This window comes from Oncorhynchus mykiss, chromosome 18 (genome assembly GCF_057628025.1).
Source record: "Oncorhynchus mykiss isolate SJ-2025 chromosome 18, ASM5762802v1, whole genome shotgun sequence".
Classification (NCBI taxonomy): domain Eukaryota; kingdom Metazoa; phylum Chordata; class Actinopteri; order Salmoniformes; family Salmonidae; genus Oncorhynchus; species Oncorhynchus mykiss.
This window is the reverse complement of record NC_143039.1, coordinates 14,312,339-14,329,222: the sequence shown is the minus strand read 5'-3', so window position 1 is coordinate 14,329,222 and position 16,884 is coordinate 14,312,339. Positions and strand designations below refer to the sequence as shown.

At 45.2% G+C, this 16,884-nt stretch overlaps 1 protein-coding gene across 12 annotated transcripts in view; it reads right to left on the bottom strand.

Moving 5' to 3' along the window:
- The window catches only part of phka2 (phosphorylase kinase, alpha 2 (liver)), a 63,674-nt gene that overhangs the window by 12,720 nt on the left and 34,070 nt on the right, over positions 1 to 16,884 (bottom strand). For 6 of the 12 annotated variants that reach the window (XM_090207230.1, XM_090207232.1, XM_090207234.1 and 3 more), the window contains 4 exons: positions 15,093 to 15,211; positions 12,345 to 12,371; positions 11,945 to 11,998; positions 10,572 to 10,805 (listed from right to left, as the gene is read on the bottom strand). In XM_090207230.1, coding sequence (XP_090063356.1) covers positions 10,572 to 10,805; positions 11,945 to 11,998; positions 12,345 to 12,371; positions 15,093 to 15,211 — 434 coding nt within the window. Of the gene's footprint in view, positions 1 to 10,571; positions 10,806 to 11,944; positions 12,094 to 12,344; positions 12,372 to 15,092; positions 15,212 to 16,884 lie in introns of all 12 variants that reach the window. The other 6 variants (XM_090207233.1, XM_090207231.1, XM_090207236.1 and 3 more) reach the window with 2 other exon arrangements.

Here is a 16,884-nt window from a genome sequence, read left to right as displayed (position 1 = left end):
ACCTCTCTGGTAGTGGAGCACGTATCCATCTATAGACAGACTGACAATACATACCTCTCTGGTAGTGGAGCACGTATCCATCTATAGACAGACTGACACTACATACCTCTCTGGTAGTGGAGCACGTATCTATCTATAGACAGACTGACACTACATACCTCTCTGGTAGTGGAGCACGTATCCATCTATAGACAGACTGACACTACATACCTCTCTGGTAGTGGAGCACGTATCCATCTATAGACAGACCGTGACACTACATACCTCTCTGGTAGTGGAGCACGTATCCATCTATAGACAGACTGACACTACATACCTCTCTGGTAGTGGAGCACGTATCTATCTATAGACAGACTGACACTACATACCTCTCTGGTAGTGGAGCACGTATCCATCTATAGACAGACTAACACTACATACCTCTCTGGTAGTGGAGCACGTATCCATCTATAGACAGACTGACACTACATACCTCTCTGGTAGTGGAGGAAGACAGCACGTATCCATCTATAGACAGACTGACACTACATACCTCTCTGGTAGTGGAGCACGTATCCATCTATAGACAGACTGACACTACATACCTCTCTGGTAGTGGAGCACGTATCTATCTATAGACAGACTGACACTACATACCTCTCTGGTAGTGGAGCACGTATCCATCTATAGACAGACTGACACTACATACCTCTCTGGTAGTGCAGCACGTATCCATCTATAGACAGACTAACACTACATACCTCTCTGGTAGTGGAGCACGTATCCATCTATAGACAGACTGACACTACATACCTCTCTGGTAGTGGAGCACGTATCCATCTATAGACAGACTGACACTACATACCTCTCTGGTAGTGGAGCACGTATCTATCTATAGACAGACCGTGACACTACATACCTCTCTGGTAGTGGAGCACGTATCCATCTATAGACAGACTGACACTACATACCTCTCTGGTAGTGGAGCACGTATCCATCTATAGACAGACTAACACTACATACCTCTCTGGTAGTGGAGCACGTATCCATCTATAGACAGACTGACACTACATACCTCTCTGGTAGTGGAGCACGTATCCATCTATAGACAGACTGACACTACATACCTCTCTGGTAGTGGAGCACGTATCCATCTATAGACAGACTGACACTACATACCTCTCTGGTAGTGGAGCACGTATCCATCTATAGACAGACTGACACTACATACCTCTCTGGTAGTGGAGCACGTATCCATCTATAGACAGACTGACACTACATACCTCTCTGGTAGTGGAGCACGTATCCATCTATAGACAGACTGACACTACATACCTCTCTGGTAGTGGAGCACGTATCCATCTATAGACAGACTGACACTACATACCTCTCTGGTAGTAGAGCACGTATCTATCTATAGACAGACCGTGACACTACATACCTCTCTGGTAGTGGAGCACGTATCCATCTATAGACAGACTGACACTACATACCTCTCTGGTAGTGGAGCACGTATCTATCTATAGACAGACTGACACTACATACCTCTCTGGTAGTGGAGCACGTATCCATCTATAGACAGACTGACACTACATACCTCTCTGGTAGTGCAGCACGTATCCATCTATAGACAGACTGACACTACATACCTCTCTGGTAGTGGAGCACGTATCTATCTATAGACAGACTGACACTACATACCTCTCTGGTAGTGGAGCACGTATCTATCTATAGACAGACCGTGACACTACATACCTCTCTGGTAGTGGAGCACGTATCCATCTATAGACAGACTGACACTACATACCTCTCTGGTAGTGGAGCACGTATCTATCTATAGACAGACTGACACTACATACCTCTCTGGTAGTGGAGCACGTATCCATCTATAGACAGACTGACACTACATACCTCTCTGGTAGTGGAGCACGTATCCATCTATAGACAGACTGACACTACATACCTCTCTGGTAGTGGAGCACGTATCTATCTATAGACAGACTGACACTACATACCTCTCTGGTAGTGGAGCACGTATCCATCTATAGACAGACTAACACTACATACCTCTCTGGTAGTGGAGCACGTATCCATCTATAGACAGACTGACACTACATACCTCTCTAGTAGTGGAGGAAGGCAGCACGTATCCATCTATAGACAGACTGACACTACATACCTCTCTGGTAGTGGAGCACGTATCTATCTATAGCCAGACTGACACTACATACCTCTCTGGTAGTGGAGCACGTATCCATCTATAGACAGACTGACACTACATACCTCTCTGGTAGTGGAGCACGTATCTATCTATAGACAGACTGACACTACATACCTCTCTGGTAGTGCAGCACGTATCCATCTATAGACAGACTGACACTACATACCTCTCTGGTAGTGGAGGAAGGCAGCACGTATCCATCTATAGACAGACTGACACTACATACCTCTCTGGTAGTGGAGCACGTATCTATCTATAGACAGACTGACACTACATACCTCTCTGGTAGTGGAGCACGTATCCATCTATAGACAGACTGACACTACATACCTCTCTGGTAGTGGAGGAAGGCAGCACGTATCTATCTATAGACAGACTGACACTACATACCTCTCTGGTAGTGGAGCACGTATCCATCTATAGACAGACTGACACTACATACCTCTCTGGTAGTGGAGCACGTATCTATCTATAGACAGACTGACACTACATACCTCTCTGGTAGTGGAGGAAGGCAGCACGTATCCATCTATAGACAGACTGACACTACATACCTCTCTGGTAGTGGAGCACGTATCCATCTATAGACAGACTGACACTACATACCTCTCTGGTAGTGGAGGAAGGCAGCACGTATCCATCTATAGACAGACTGACACTACATACCTCTCTGGTAGTGGAGGAAGGCAGCACGTATCCATCTATAGACAGACCGTGACACTACATACCTCTCTGGTAGTGGAGCACGTATCCATCTATAGACAGACTGACACTACATACCTCTCTGGTAGTGGAGCACGTATCTATCTATAGACAGACTGACACTACATACCTCTCTGGTAGTGGAGCACGTATCCATCTATAGACAGACTGACACTACATACCTCTCTGGTAGTGCAGCACGTATCCATCTATAGACAGACTGACACTACATACCTCTCTGGTAGTGGAGCACGTATCTATCTATAGACAGACTGACACTACATACCTCTCTGGTAGTGGAGCACGTATCAATCTATAGACAGACTGACACTACATACCTCTCTGGTAGTGGAGCACGTATCCATCTATAGACAGACTGACACTACATACCTCTCTGGTAGTGGAGCACGTATCCATCTATAGACAGACTGACACTACATACCTCTCTGGTAGTGGAGCACGTATCCATCTATAGACAGACTGACACTACATACCTCTCTGGTAGTGGAGCACGTATCCATCTATAGACAGACTGACACTACATACCTCTCTGGTAGTGGAGCACGTATCCATCTATAGACAGACTGACACTACATACCTCTCTGGTAGTGGAGCACGTATCCATCTATAGACAGACTGACACTACATACCTCTCTGGTAGTGGAGCACGTATCCATCTATAGACAGACTGACACTACATACCTCTCTGGTAGTGGAGGAAGGCAGCACGTATCCATCTATAGACAGACTGACACTACATACCTCTCTGGTAGTGGAGCACGTATCCATCTATAGACAGACTGACACTACATACCTCTCTGGTAGTGGAGCACGTATCTATCTATAGACAGACTGACACTACATACCTCTCTGGTAGTGGAGCACGTATCTATCTATAGACAGACTGACACTACATACCTCTCTGGTAGTGGAGCACGTATCTATCTATAGACAGACTGACACTACATACCTCTCTGGTAGTGGAGCACGTATCCATCTATAGACAGACTGACACTACATACCTCTCTGGTAGTGGAGCACGTATCCATCTATAGACAGACTGACACTACATACCTCTCTGGTAGTGGAGCACGTATCCATCTATAGACAGACTGACACTACATACCTCTCTGGTAGTGGAGCACGTATCCATCTATAGACAGACTGACACTACATACCTCTCTGGTAGTGGAGCACGTATCTATCTATAGACAGACTGACACTACATACCTCTCTGGTAGTGGAGCACGTATCTATCTATAGACAGACTGACACTACATACCTCTCTGGTAGTGGAGCACGTATCCATCTATAGACAGACTGACACTACATACCTCTCTGGTAGTGCAGCACGTATCCATCTATAGACAGACTGACACTACATACCTCTCTGGTAGTGGAGCACGTATCCATCTATAGACAGACTGACACTACATACCTCTCTGGTAGTGGAGGAAGGCAGCACGTATCCATCTATAGACAGACTGACACTACATACCTCTCTGGTAGTGGAGGAAGACAGCACGTATCCATCTATAGACAGACTGACACTACATACCTCTCTGGTAGTGGAGCACGTATCCATCTATAGACAGACTGACACTACATACCTCTCTGGTAGTGGAGCACGTATCTATCTATAGACAGACTGACACTACATACCTCTCTGGTAGTGGAGCACGTATCCATCTATAGACAGACTGACACTACATACCTCTCTGGTAGTGGAGCACGTATCCATCTATAGACAGACTGACACTACATACCTCTCTGGTAGTGGAGCACGTATCCATCTATAGACAGACTGACACTACATACCTCTCTGGTAGTGGAGGAAGGCAGCACGTATCCATCTATAGACAGACTGACACTACATACCTCTCTGGTAGTGCAGCACGTATCCATCTATAGACAGACTGACACTACATACCTCTCTGGTAGTGGAGCACGTATCTATCTATAGACAGACTGACACTACATACCTCTCTGGTAGTGGAGCACGTATCTATCTATAGACAGACTGACACTACATACCTCTCTGGTAGTGGAGCACGTATCTATCTATAGACAGACTGACACTACATACCTCTCTGGTAGTGGAGCACGTATCCATCTATAGACAGACTGACACTACATACCTCTCTGGTAGTGGAGCACGTATCCATCTATAGACAGACTGACACTACATACCTCTCTGGTAGTGGAGCACGTATCCATCTATAGACAGACTGACACTACATACCTCTCTGGTAGTGGAGCACGTATCCATCTATAGACAGACTGACACTACATACCTCTCTGGTAGTGGAGCACGTATCCATCTATAGACAGACTGACACTACATACCTCTCTGGTAGTGGAGCACGTATCCATCTATAGACAGACTGACACTACATACCTCTCTGGTAGTGGAGGAAGGCAGCACGTATCCATCTATAGACAGACTGACACTACATACCTCTCTGGTAGTGGAGGAAGACAGCACGTATCCATCTATAGACAGACTGACACTACATACCTCTCTGGTAGTGGAGCACGTATCCATCTATAGACAGACTGACACTACATACCTCTCTGGTAGTGGAGCACGTATCTATCTATAGACAGACTGACACTACATACCTCTCTGGTAGTGGAGCACGTATCTATCTATAGACAGACTGACACTACATACCTCTCTGGTAGTGGAGCACGTATCTATCTATAGACAGACTGACACTACATACCTCTCTGGTAGTGGAGCACGTATCCATCTATAGACAGACTGACACTACATACCTCTCTGGTAGTGGAGCACGTATCCATCTATAGACAGACTGACACTACATACCTCTCTGGTAGTGGAGCACGTATCCATCTATAGACAGACTGACACTACATACCTCTCTGGTAGTGGAGCACGTATCCATCTATAGACAGACTGACACTACATACCTCTCTGGTAGTGGAGTACGTATCTATCTATAGACAGACTGACACTACATACCTCTCTGGTAGTGGAGCACGTATCTATCTATAGACAGACTGACACTACATACCTCTCTGGTAGTGCAGCACGTATCCATCTATAGACAGACTGACACTACATACCTCTCTGGTAGTGGAGCACGTATCCATCTATAGACAGACTGACACTACATACCTCTCTGGTAGTGCAGCACGTATCCATCTATAGACAGACTGACACTACATACCTCTCTGGTAGTGGAGCACGTATCCATCTATAGACAGACTGACACTACATACCTCTCTGGTAGTGGAGCACGTATCCATCTATAGACAGACTGACACTACATACCTCTCTGGTAGTGGAGCACGTATCCATCTATAGACAGACTGACACTACATACCTCTCTGGTAGTGGAGCACGTATCTATCTATTGACAGACTGACACTACATACCTCTCTGGTAGTGGAGCACGTATCCATCTATAGACAGACTGACACTACATACCTCTCTGGTAGTGGAGGAAGGCAGCACGTATCTATCTATAGACAGACTGACACTACATACCTCTCTGGTAGTGGAGCACGTATCTATCTATAGACAGACTGACACTACATACCTCTCTGGTAGTGGAGCACGTATCTATCTATAGACAGACTGACACTACATACCTCTCTGGTAGTGGAGCACGTATCCATCTATAGACAGACTGACACTACATACCTCTCTGGTAGTGGAGCACGTATCTATCTATAGACAGACTGACACTACATACCTCTCTGGTAGTGGAGCACGTATCCATCTATAGACAGACTGACACTACATACCTCTCTGGTAGTGGAGGAAGGCAGCACGTATCCATCTATAGACAGACTGACACTACATACCTCTCTGGTAGTGGAGCACGTATCCATCTATAGACAGACTGATACTACATACCTCTCTGGTAGTGGAGCACGTATCCATCTATAGACAGACTGACACTACATACCTCTCTGGTAGTGGAGGAAGGCAGCACGTATCCATCTATAGACAGACTGACACTACATACCTCTCTGGTAGTGGAGCACGTATCCATCTATAGACAGACTGACACTACATACCTCTCTGGTAGTGGAGCACGTATCCATCTATAGACAGACTGACACTACATACCTCTCTGGTAGTGGAGCACGTATCCATCTATAGACAGACTGACACTACATACCTCTCTGGTAGTGGAGGAAGGCAGCACGTATCTATCTATAGACAGACTGACACTACATACCTCTCTGGTAGTGGAGCACATATCTATCTATAGACAGACTGACACTACATACCTCTCTGGTAGTGGAGCACGTATCCATCTATAGACAGACTGACACTACATACCTCTCTGGTAGTGCAGCACGTATCCATCTATAGACAGACTGACACTACATACCTCTCTGGTAGTGGAGGAAGGCAGCACGTATCCATCTATAGACAGACTGACACTACATACCTCTCTGGTAGTGGAGCACGTATCTATCTATAGACAGACTGACACTACATACCTCTCTGGTAGTGGAGCACGTATCCATCTATAGACAGACTGACACTACATACCTCTCTGGTAGTGGAGCACGTATCCATCTATAGACAGACTGACACTACATACCTCTCTGGTAGTGGAGCACGTATCCATCTATAGACAGACTAACACTACATAACTCTCTGGTAGTGGAGCACGTATCCATCTATAGACAGACTGACACTACATACCTCTCTGGTAGTGGAGCACGTATCCATCTATAGACAGACTGACACTACATACCTCTCTGGTAGTGGAGGAAGGCAGCACGTATCCATCTATAGACAGACTGACACTACATACCTCTCTGGTAGTGGAGCACGTATCCATCTATAGACAGACTGACACTACATACCTCTCTGGTAGTGGAGGAAGGCAGCACGTATCCATCTATAGACAGACTGACACTACATACCTCTCTGGTAGTGGAGGAAGACAGCACGTATCCATCTATAGACAGACTGACACTACATACCTCTCTGGTAGTGGAGCACGTATCCATCTATAGACAGACTGACACTACATACCTCTCTGGTAGTGGAGGAAGACAGCACGTATCCATCTATAGACAGACTGACACTACATACCTCTCTGGTAGTGCAGCACGTATCCATCTATAGACAGACTGACACTACATACCTCTCTGGTAGTGGAGCACGTATCCATCTATAGACAGACTGACACTACATACCTCTCTGGTAGTGGAGCACGTATCCATCTATAGACAGACTGACACTACATACCTCTCTGGTAGTGGAGCACGTATCCATCTATAGACAGACTGACACTACATACCTCTCTGGTAGTGGAGCACGTATCTATCTATAGACAGACTGACACTACATACCTCTCTGGTAGTGGAGCACGTATCCATCTATAGACAGACTGACACTACATACCTCTCTGGTAGTGGAGCACGTATCTATCTATAGACAGACTGACACTACATACCTCTCTGGTAGTGGAGGAAGACAGCACGTATCCATCTATAGACAGACTGACACTACATACCTCTCTGGTAGTGGAGCACGTATCCATCTATAGACAGACTGACACTACATACCTCTCTGGTAGTGGAGCACGTATCCATCTATAGACAGACTGACACTACATACCTCTCTGGTAGTGGAGCACGTATCCATCTATAGACAGACTGACACTACATACCTCTCTTGTAGTGGAGCACGTATCCATCTATAGACAGACTGACACTACATACCTCTCTGGTAGTGGAGCACGTATCCATCTATAGACAGACTGACACTACATACCTCTCTGGTAGTGGAGCACGTATCCATCTATAGACAGACTGACACTACATACCTCTCTGGTAGTGGAGCACGTATCCATCTATAGACAGACTGACACTACATACCTCTCTGGTAGTGGAGCATGTATCTATCTATAGACAGACTGACACTACATACCTCTCTGGTAGTGGAGCACGTATCTATCTATAGACAGACTGACACTACATACCTCTCTGGTAGTGGAGCACGTATCCATCTATAGACAGACTGACACTACATACCTCTCTGGTAGTGGAGGAAGGCAGCACGTATCCATCTATAGACAGACTGACACTACATACCTCTCTGGTAGTGGAGCACGTATCCATCTATAGACAGACTGACACTACATACCTCTCTGGTAGTGGAGCACGTATCCATCTATAGACAGACTGACACTACATACCTCTCTGGTAGTGGAGCACGTATCCATCTATAGACAGACCGTGACACTACATACCTCTCTGGTAGTGGAGCACGTATCCATCTATAGACAGACTGACACTACATACCTCTCTGGTAGTGGAGCACGTATCTATCTATAGACAGACTTGACACTACATACCTCTCTGGTAGTGGAGCACGTATCCATCTATAGACAGACTGACACTACATACCTCTCTGGTAGTGGAGCACGTATCCATCTATAGACAGACTGACACTACATACCTCTCTGGTAGTGGAGGAAGGCAGCACGTATCCATCTATAGACAGACTGACACTACATACCTCTCTGGTAGTGGAGCACGTATCCATCTATAGACAGACTGACACTACATACCTCTCTGGTAGTGGAGGAAGGCAGCACGTATCCATCTATAGACAGACTGACACTACATACCTCTCTGGTAGTGGAGGAAGGCAGCACGTATCCATCTATAGACAGACTGACACTACATACCTCTCTGGTAGTGGAGCACGTATCCATCTATAGACAGACTGACACTACATACCTCTCTAGTAGTAGAGGAAGACAGCACGTATCCATCTATAGACAGACCGTGACACTACATACCTCTCTGGTAGTGGAGGAAGGCAGCACGTATCCATCTATAGACAGACTGACACTACATACCTCTCTGGTAGTGGAGCACGTATCCATCTATAGACAGACTGACACTACATACCTCTCTGGTAGTGGAGCACGTATCCATCTATAGACAGACTGACACTACATACCTCTCTGGTAGTGGAGCACGTATCCATCTATAGACAGACCGTGACACTACATACCTCTCTGGTAGTGGAGCACGTATCCATCTATAGACAGACTGACACTACATACCTCTCTGGTAGTGGAGCACGTATCTATCTATAGACAGACTGACACTACATACCTCTCTGGTAGTGGAGCACGTATCCATCTATAGACAGACTGACACTACATACCTCTCTGGTAGTGGAGCACGTATCCATCTATAGACAGACTGACACTACATACCTCTCTGGTAGTGGAGGAAGGCAGCACGTATCCATCTATAGACAGACTGACACTACATACCTCTCTGGTAGTGGAGCACGTATCCATCTATAGACAGACTGACAATACATACCTCTCTGGTAGTGGAGCACGTATCCATCTATAGACAGACTGACACTACATACCTCTCTGGTAGTGGAGCACGTATCCATCTATAGACAGACTGACACTACATACCTCTCTGGTAGTGGAGGAAGGCAGCACGTATCCATCTATAGACAGACTGACACTACATACCTCTCTGGTAGTGGAGGAAGACAGCACGTATCCATCTATAGACAGACTGACACTACATACCTCTCTGGTAGTGGAGCACGTATCCATCTATAGACAGACTGACACTACATACCTCTCTGGTAGTGGAGCACGTATCTATCTATAGACATACTGACACTACATACCTCTCTGGTAGTGGAGGAAGGCAGCACGTATCCATCTATAGACAGGCCGTGGCACTTCTGCAGGATCTTCCACACCTTCTGGTAGAAGCCCATTGGGACCCTGTTGATGGCCCCATCCAGCCGTCTCCTCCTCAGCCACTGACCCTGCCGCTCCTCCCACTGCAGGTGGCTGTCTGACCCCCCGGGGCCTACAGGGGACAGGATACCACTGGGGGTGGAGGGGCTGCTGCACCGCTACAGGGGGAGATGCGTGTTCATATACGCACGCAGGGGTACACACACACACACACACACACACACACACACACACACACACACACACACACACACACACACACACACACACACACACACACACACACACACACACACACACACACACACACACACACACACCAGGTGAATTCAGGTCAAAGCTATGATCCCTTGTTGATGTAACTTGTTAAATCCACTTCAATCAGTATAGATGAACGGGAGGAGTCAGGTTAAAGAAGGATGTTTAAGTCTTGAGACAACTGAGACATGTATTGTGTATGTGTGCCATTCAGAGGGTGAATAGGCAAGACGAAAGATTTAAGTGCCTTTGAACGGGGTATGGTAGTAGGTGCCAGGCACACCGGTTTGGGTAAAGAACTGCAATGCTGCTGTGGGTTTCCTGTGTGTATCAAGAAAGGTCCACCACCCAAAGGGTAGGAGTCAACATGGGCCAGCATCCCTGTGGAACGCTTTCGACACCTTGTAGAGTCCAGGCCCCAATGAATTGAGGCTGTTCTGAGGGCGTGTGGGGGAGTGTTCCTAATGTTTTGTACACTGTGTATATGCACGCACTTAAGTGCAAAAACACACACATACATACACGCTCAAGTACAAACACACACAGGAGCATACACTCCCGTTCATGTACCGACATGCATAAACACACAAACGCACTTCTACCGTACACAGTCTTATGTTTTCCTGTTTCTTTGAATCAAATACAGTACATGTTACCATGACGACACCAGCATGCTACAGGCCAGTACATATTACTATGACGACACCAGCATGCTAAAGACCAGTACATGTTACCATGACGACACCAGCATGATACAGGCCAGTACATGTTACCATGACGACACCAGCATGCTACAGGCCAGTACATGTTACCATGACGACACCAGCATGCTACAGGCCAGTACATGTTACCATGACGACACCAGCATGCTACAGGCCAGTACATGTTACCATGACGACACCAGCATGCTACAGGCCAGTACATGTTAGTACAGCAAGCATAAGGCAATGTAACGAAGAAAGACAACCGTTCAGAGTGAACCTTGTCTGCGTGGTTTAGTGAACACGGGACAATGAGGGAGACATGGTTCATGGTTTACCGTGGAACGGGGAGAGGTGACGTTGCTGCTGATGGAATAGCCACTGTTACTCATCTGGAAAGGATCAACACGGAGAAGACGTCATGTTGTCGTCGAGGGAGAGACACAGAAGGAGGGGATGACGGCGTGAAGGAAAGTCAAACTCACACCTTGTAAATACAGTTTAGATTATGATAAAACATCAGACACAGTTAAAGATGTGGGCTAGAAAACAGGCAAACATGATCAGCAGCTCAGCATGAGGTAAGGCACTACTGACTGAATTCTAGTACAGCTGGTATGAATGGGCTTTCAGCTGGTGGCTTCATGTCATGTTATGATGGTTGGTTTCATTATGGTCTAGCTGTGGGGATTAGAGCTGATGAGGCAATATGACTATTAACTAACAAACTCAACCCACGCTGATCGGACGAGACGAGTCGTCCAACTGCAATCAGAACCATACAACATTACAACATTACTACTATAGACAAAGAGCATTCTGTCGTCATATCTTCTAACTAGAATCAAACATACAGAAAGAGTATTAGGCCTATACTAACCTGTAGATTATATTATAGAGCATTAGGTCTATACTAACCTGTAGATTATATTATAGAGGATTAGGTCTATACTAACCTGTGGATTATATTATAGAGGATTAGGTCTATACTAACCTGTAGATTATATTATAGAGGATTAGGTCTATACTAACCTGTAGATTATATTATAGAGGATTAGGTCTATACTAACCTGTAGATTATATTATAGAGGATTAGGTCTATACTAACCTGTAGATTATATTATAGAGGATTAGGTCTATACTAACCTGTAGATTATATTATAGAGGATTAGGTCTATACTAACCTGTAGATTATATTATAGAGGATTAGGTCTATACTAACCTGTAGATTATATTATAGAGGATTAGGTCTATACTAACCTGTAGATTATATTATAGAGCATTAGGTCTATACTAACCTGTAGATTATATTATTGAGGATTAGGTCTATACTAACCTGTAGATTATATTATAGAGCATTAGGTCTATACTAACCTGTAGATTATATTATAGAGGATTAGGTCTATACTAACCTGTAGATTATATTATAGAGGATTAGGTCTATACTAACCTGTAGATTATATTATTGAGGATTAGGTCTATACTAACCTGTAGATTATATTATAGAGGATTAGGTCTATACTAACCTGTAGATTATATTATAGAGGATTAGGTCTATACTAACCTGTAGATTATATTATTGAGGATTAGGTCTATACTAACCTGTAGATTATATTATAGAGCATTAGGTCTATACTAACCTGTAGATTATATTATAGAGGATTAGGTCTATACTAACCTGTAGATTATATTATAGAGGATTAGGTCTATACTAACCTGTAGATTATATTATAGAGGATTAGGTCTATACTAACCTGTAGATTATATTATAGAGGATTAGGTCTATACTAACCTGTAGATTATATTATAGAGGATTAGGTCTATACTAACCTGTAGATTATATTATAGAGCATTAGGTCTATACTAACCTGTAGATTATATTATTGAGGATTAGGTCTATACTAACCTGTAGATTATATTATAGAGCATTAGGTCTATACTAACCTGTAGATTATATTATAGAGGATTAGGTCTATACTAACCTGTAGATTATATTATAGAGGATTAGGTCTATACTAACCTGTAGATTATATTATTGAGGATTAGGTCTATACTAACCTGTAGATTATATTATAGAGGATTAGGTCTATACTAACCTGTAGATTATATTATAGAGGATTAGGTCTATACTAACCTGTAGATTATATTATAGAGGATTAGGTCTATACTAACCTGTAGATTATATTATAGAGGATTATGTCTATACTAACCTGTAGATTATATTATAGAGGATTAGGTCTATACTAACCTGTAGATTATATTATAGAGGATTAGGTCTATACTAACTTGTAGATTATATTATAGAGGATTAGGTCTATATTAACCTGTAGATTAAATTATAGAGGATTAGGTCTATACTAACCTGTAGATTAAATTATAGAGGATTAGGTCTATATTAACCTGTAGATTATATTATAGAGCATTAGGTCTATACTAACCTGTAGATTATATTATAGAGGATTAGGTCTATATTAACCTGTAGATTATATTATAGAGGATTAGGTCTATACTAACCTGTAGATTATATTATAGAGGATTAGGTCTATACTAACCTGTAGATTATATTATTGAGGATTAGGTCTATACTAACCTGTAGATTATATTATAGAGGATTAGGTCTATACTAACCTGTAGATTATATTATAGAGGATTAGGTCTATACTAACCTGTAGATTATATTATAGAGGATTATGTCTATACTAACCTGTAGATTATATTATAGAGGATTAGGTCTATACTAACCTGTAGATTATATTATAGAGGATTAGGTCTATACTAATTTGTAGATTATATTATAGAGGATTAGGTCTATATTAACCTGTAGATTATATTATAGAGGATTAGGTCTATACTAACCTGTAGATTATATTATAGAGGATTAGGTCTATACTAACTTGTAGATTATATTATAGAGGATTAGGTCTATATTAACCTGTAGATTAGATGATAGGTCAAAGGAAATCAGGGGTCTCCAACCTTTTCTAGCATGAGAGCTACTTTTAAATTATGAAACATTTCACAAGATACACGTACATTTTTTCCTAGCTTTCAAATAGGCAGTCTTTGTATGTTCCCAAATTCTGTTTTCTTGGGGGAATGTCATTCTGTCTACTCAGAAGACAGTTATTATGATCCCTAACTGGCTACAAAAGCCCACACCCCACAGACACAAAAGGGGCAATATTGTTGGAAATGTCAGATATTGTGTTCCGTTTGGCTTTCAGCCAGTTGTGGCTAACCAGGGGTGGTTGAATGTCAATGTGGATTTGATTGGATAGTAGCCGGGAGCGTGACTTGTCTAATACTAGTGAGATTTGTTTATGACAGTTTGCGGTAGAACACGTGAAAAATAATGCTTTTTCAGAATTGTTTGGCGAGCTACTCATGGGTAGACTGGGAGATACTGGTAGCTTGTGATGGACCTGTTGGAGACCCCTGATGTAGATACTCTCCATGACATGCAATAGTCAGCTGACGTGACCATACCTGTTTGATCTCACGCTTCAGCTTGCGGATGCCGGTGCGCTCCGTCTTAGTGGCTCCAGTGTGACCCAGCTCATGGATGGAGACAGCCGGGCTGGTGGCCGAGGACTGCATAGGACGCACTGACACAGGAGAAAGGGAGACGGACACAACAATTCATTTGATTCAATAGAATAGTACTACACCTGCAAAGATACCAGTACACCTGCAAAGATTTGAGAAGAATCAAAAATGTATTAATACTGTAGAAACTACTAATGCTGGCTATGTAGGGGTTGGGGCTAGGGGGCTATGTAGGGGTCTATGTAGGGTTCGGGGCTAGGGGGCTATGTAGGGGTCTATGTAGGGGTCTATGTAGGGGTCGGGGCTAGGGGTCTATGTAGTTGTCGGGGCTAGGGGTCTATGTAGGGGTCTATGTAGGGGTCTATGTAGGGTTCGGGGCTAGGGGGCTATGTAGGGGTCTATGTAGTTGTCGGGGCTAGGGGTCTATGTAGGGGTCTATGTAGGGTTCGGGGCTAGGGGGCTATGTAGGGGTCTATGTAGGGGTCGGGGCTAGGGGGCTATGTAGGGGTCTATGTAGGGGTCTATGTAGGGGTCGGGGCTAGGGGTCTATGTAGGGGTCGGGTCTAGGGGGCTATGTAGGGGTCTATGTAGGGGTCGGGGCTAGGGGGCTATGTAGGGGTCTATGTAGGGGTCTATGTAGGGGTCGGGGCTAGGGGTCTATGTAGATGTCGGGGCTAGGGGTCTATGTAGTTGTCGGGGCTAGGGGTCTATGTAGGGGTCGGGGCTAAGGGTCTATGTAGGGGTTTATGTAGGGGTCGGGGCTAGGGGTCGGGGTTAGGGGTCTATGTAGGGGTCGGGGCTAGGGGTCTATGTAGGGGTCTATGTAGGGGTCGGGGCTAGGGGTCTATGTAGGGGTCGGGGCTAGGGGTCGGGGTTAGGGGTCGGGGCTAGGGGTCGGGGTTAGGGGTCTATGTAGGGGTCTATGTAGGGGTCGGGCTAGGGGTCTATGTAGGGGTCTATGTAGGGGTCGGGGTTAGGGGTCTATGTAGGGGTCGGGGCTAGGGGTTGGGGTTAGGGGTCTATGTAGGGGTCGGGGTTAGGGGTCTATGTAGGGGTCGGGGCTAGGGGTCTATATAGGGGTCGGGGCTATGGGTCTATGTAGGGGTCGGGGCTAGGAGTCTATGTAGGGGTCAGGGCTAGGGGTCTATGTAGGGGTCAGTACTAGGGGTCTATGTAGTGGTCGGGGCTAGGGGTCTATGTAGGGGTCGGGGCTAGGGGGCTATGTAGGGGTCTATGTAGGGGTCTATGTAGGGGTCGGGGCTAGGGGTCTATGTAGAGGTCGGGGCTAGGGGTCTATGTAGTTGTCGGGGCTAGGGGTCTATGTAGGGGTCGGGGCTAGGGGGCTATGTAGGGGTCTATGTAGGGGTCGGGGCTAAGGGTCTATGTAGGAGTTTATGTAGGGGTCGGGGCTAGGGGTCGGGGTTAGGGGTCTATGTAGGGGTCTATGTAGGGGTCGGGGCTAGGGGTCTATGTAGGGGTCTATGTAGGGGTCGGGGCTAGGGGTCTATGTAGGGGTCGGGGCTAGGGGTCGGGGTTAGGGGTCTATGTAGGGGTCTATGTAGGGGTCGGGGCTAGGGGTCTATGTAGGGGTTGGGGTTAGGGGTCTATGTAGGGGTCGGGGTTAGGGGTCTATGTAGGGGTCTATGTAGGGGTCGGGGTTAGGGGTCTATGTAGGGGTTGGGGCTAGGGGTCTATGTAGGGGTCTATGTAGGGGTCGGGCTAGGGGTCTATG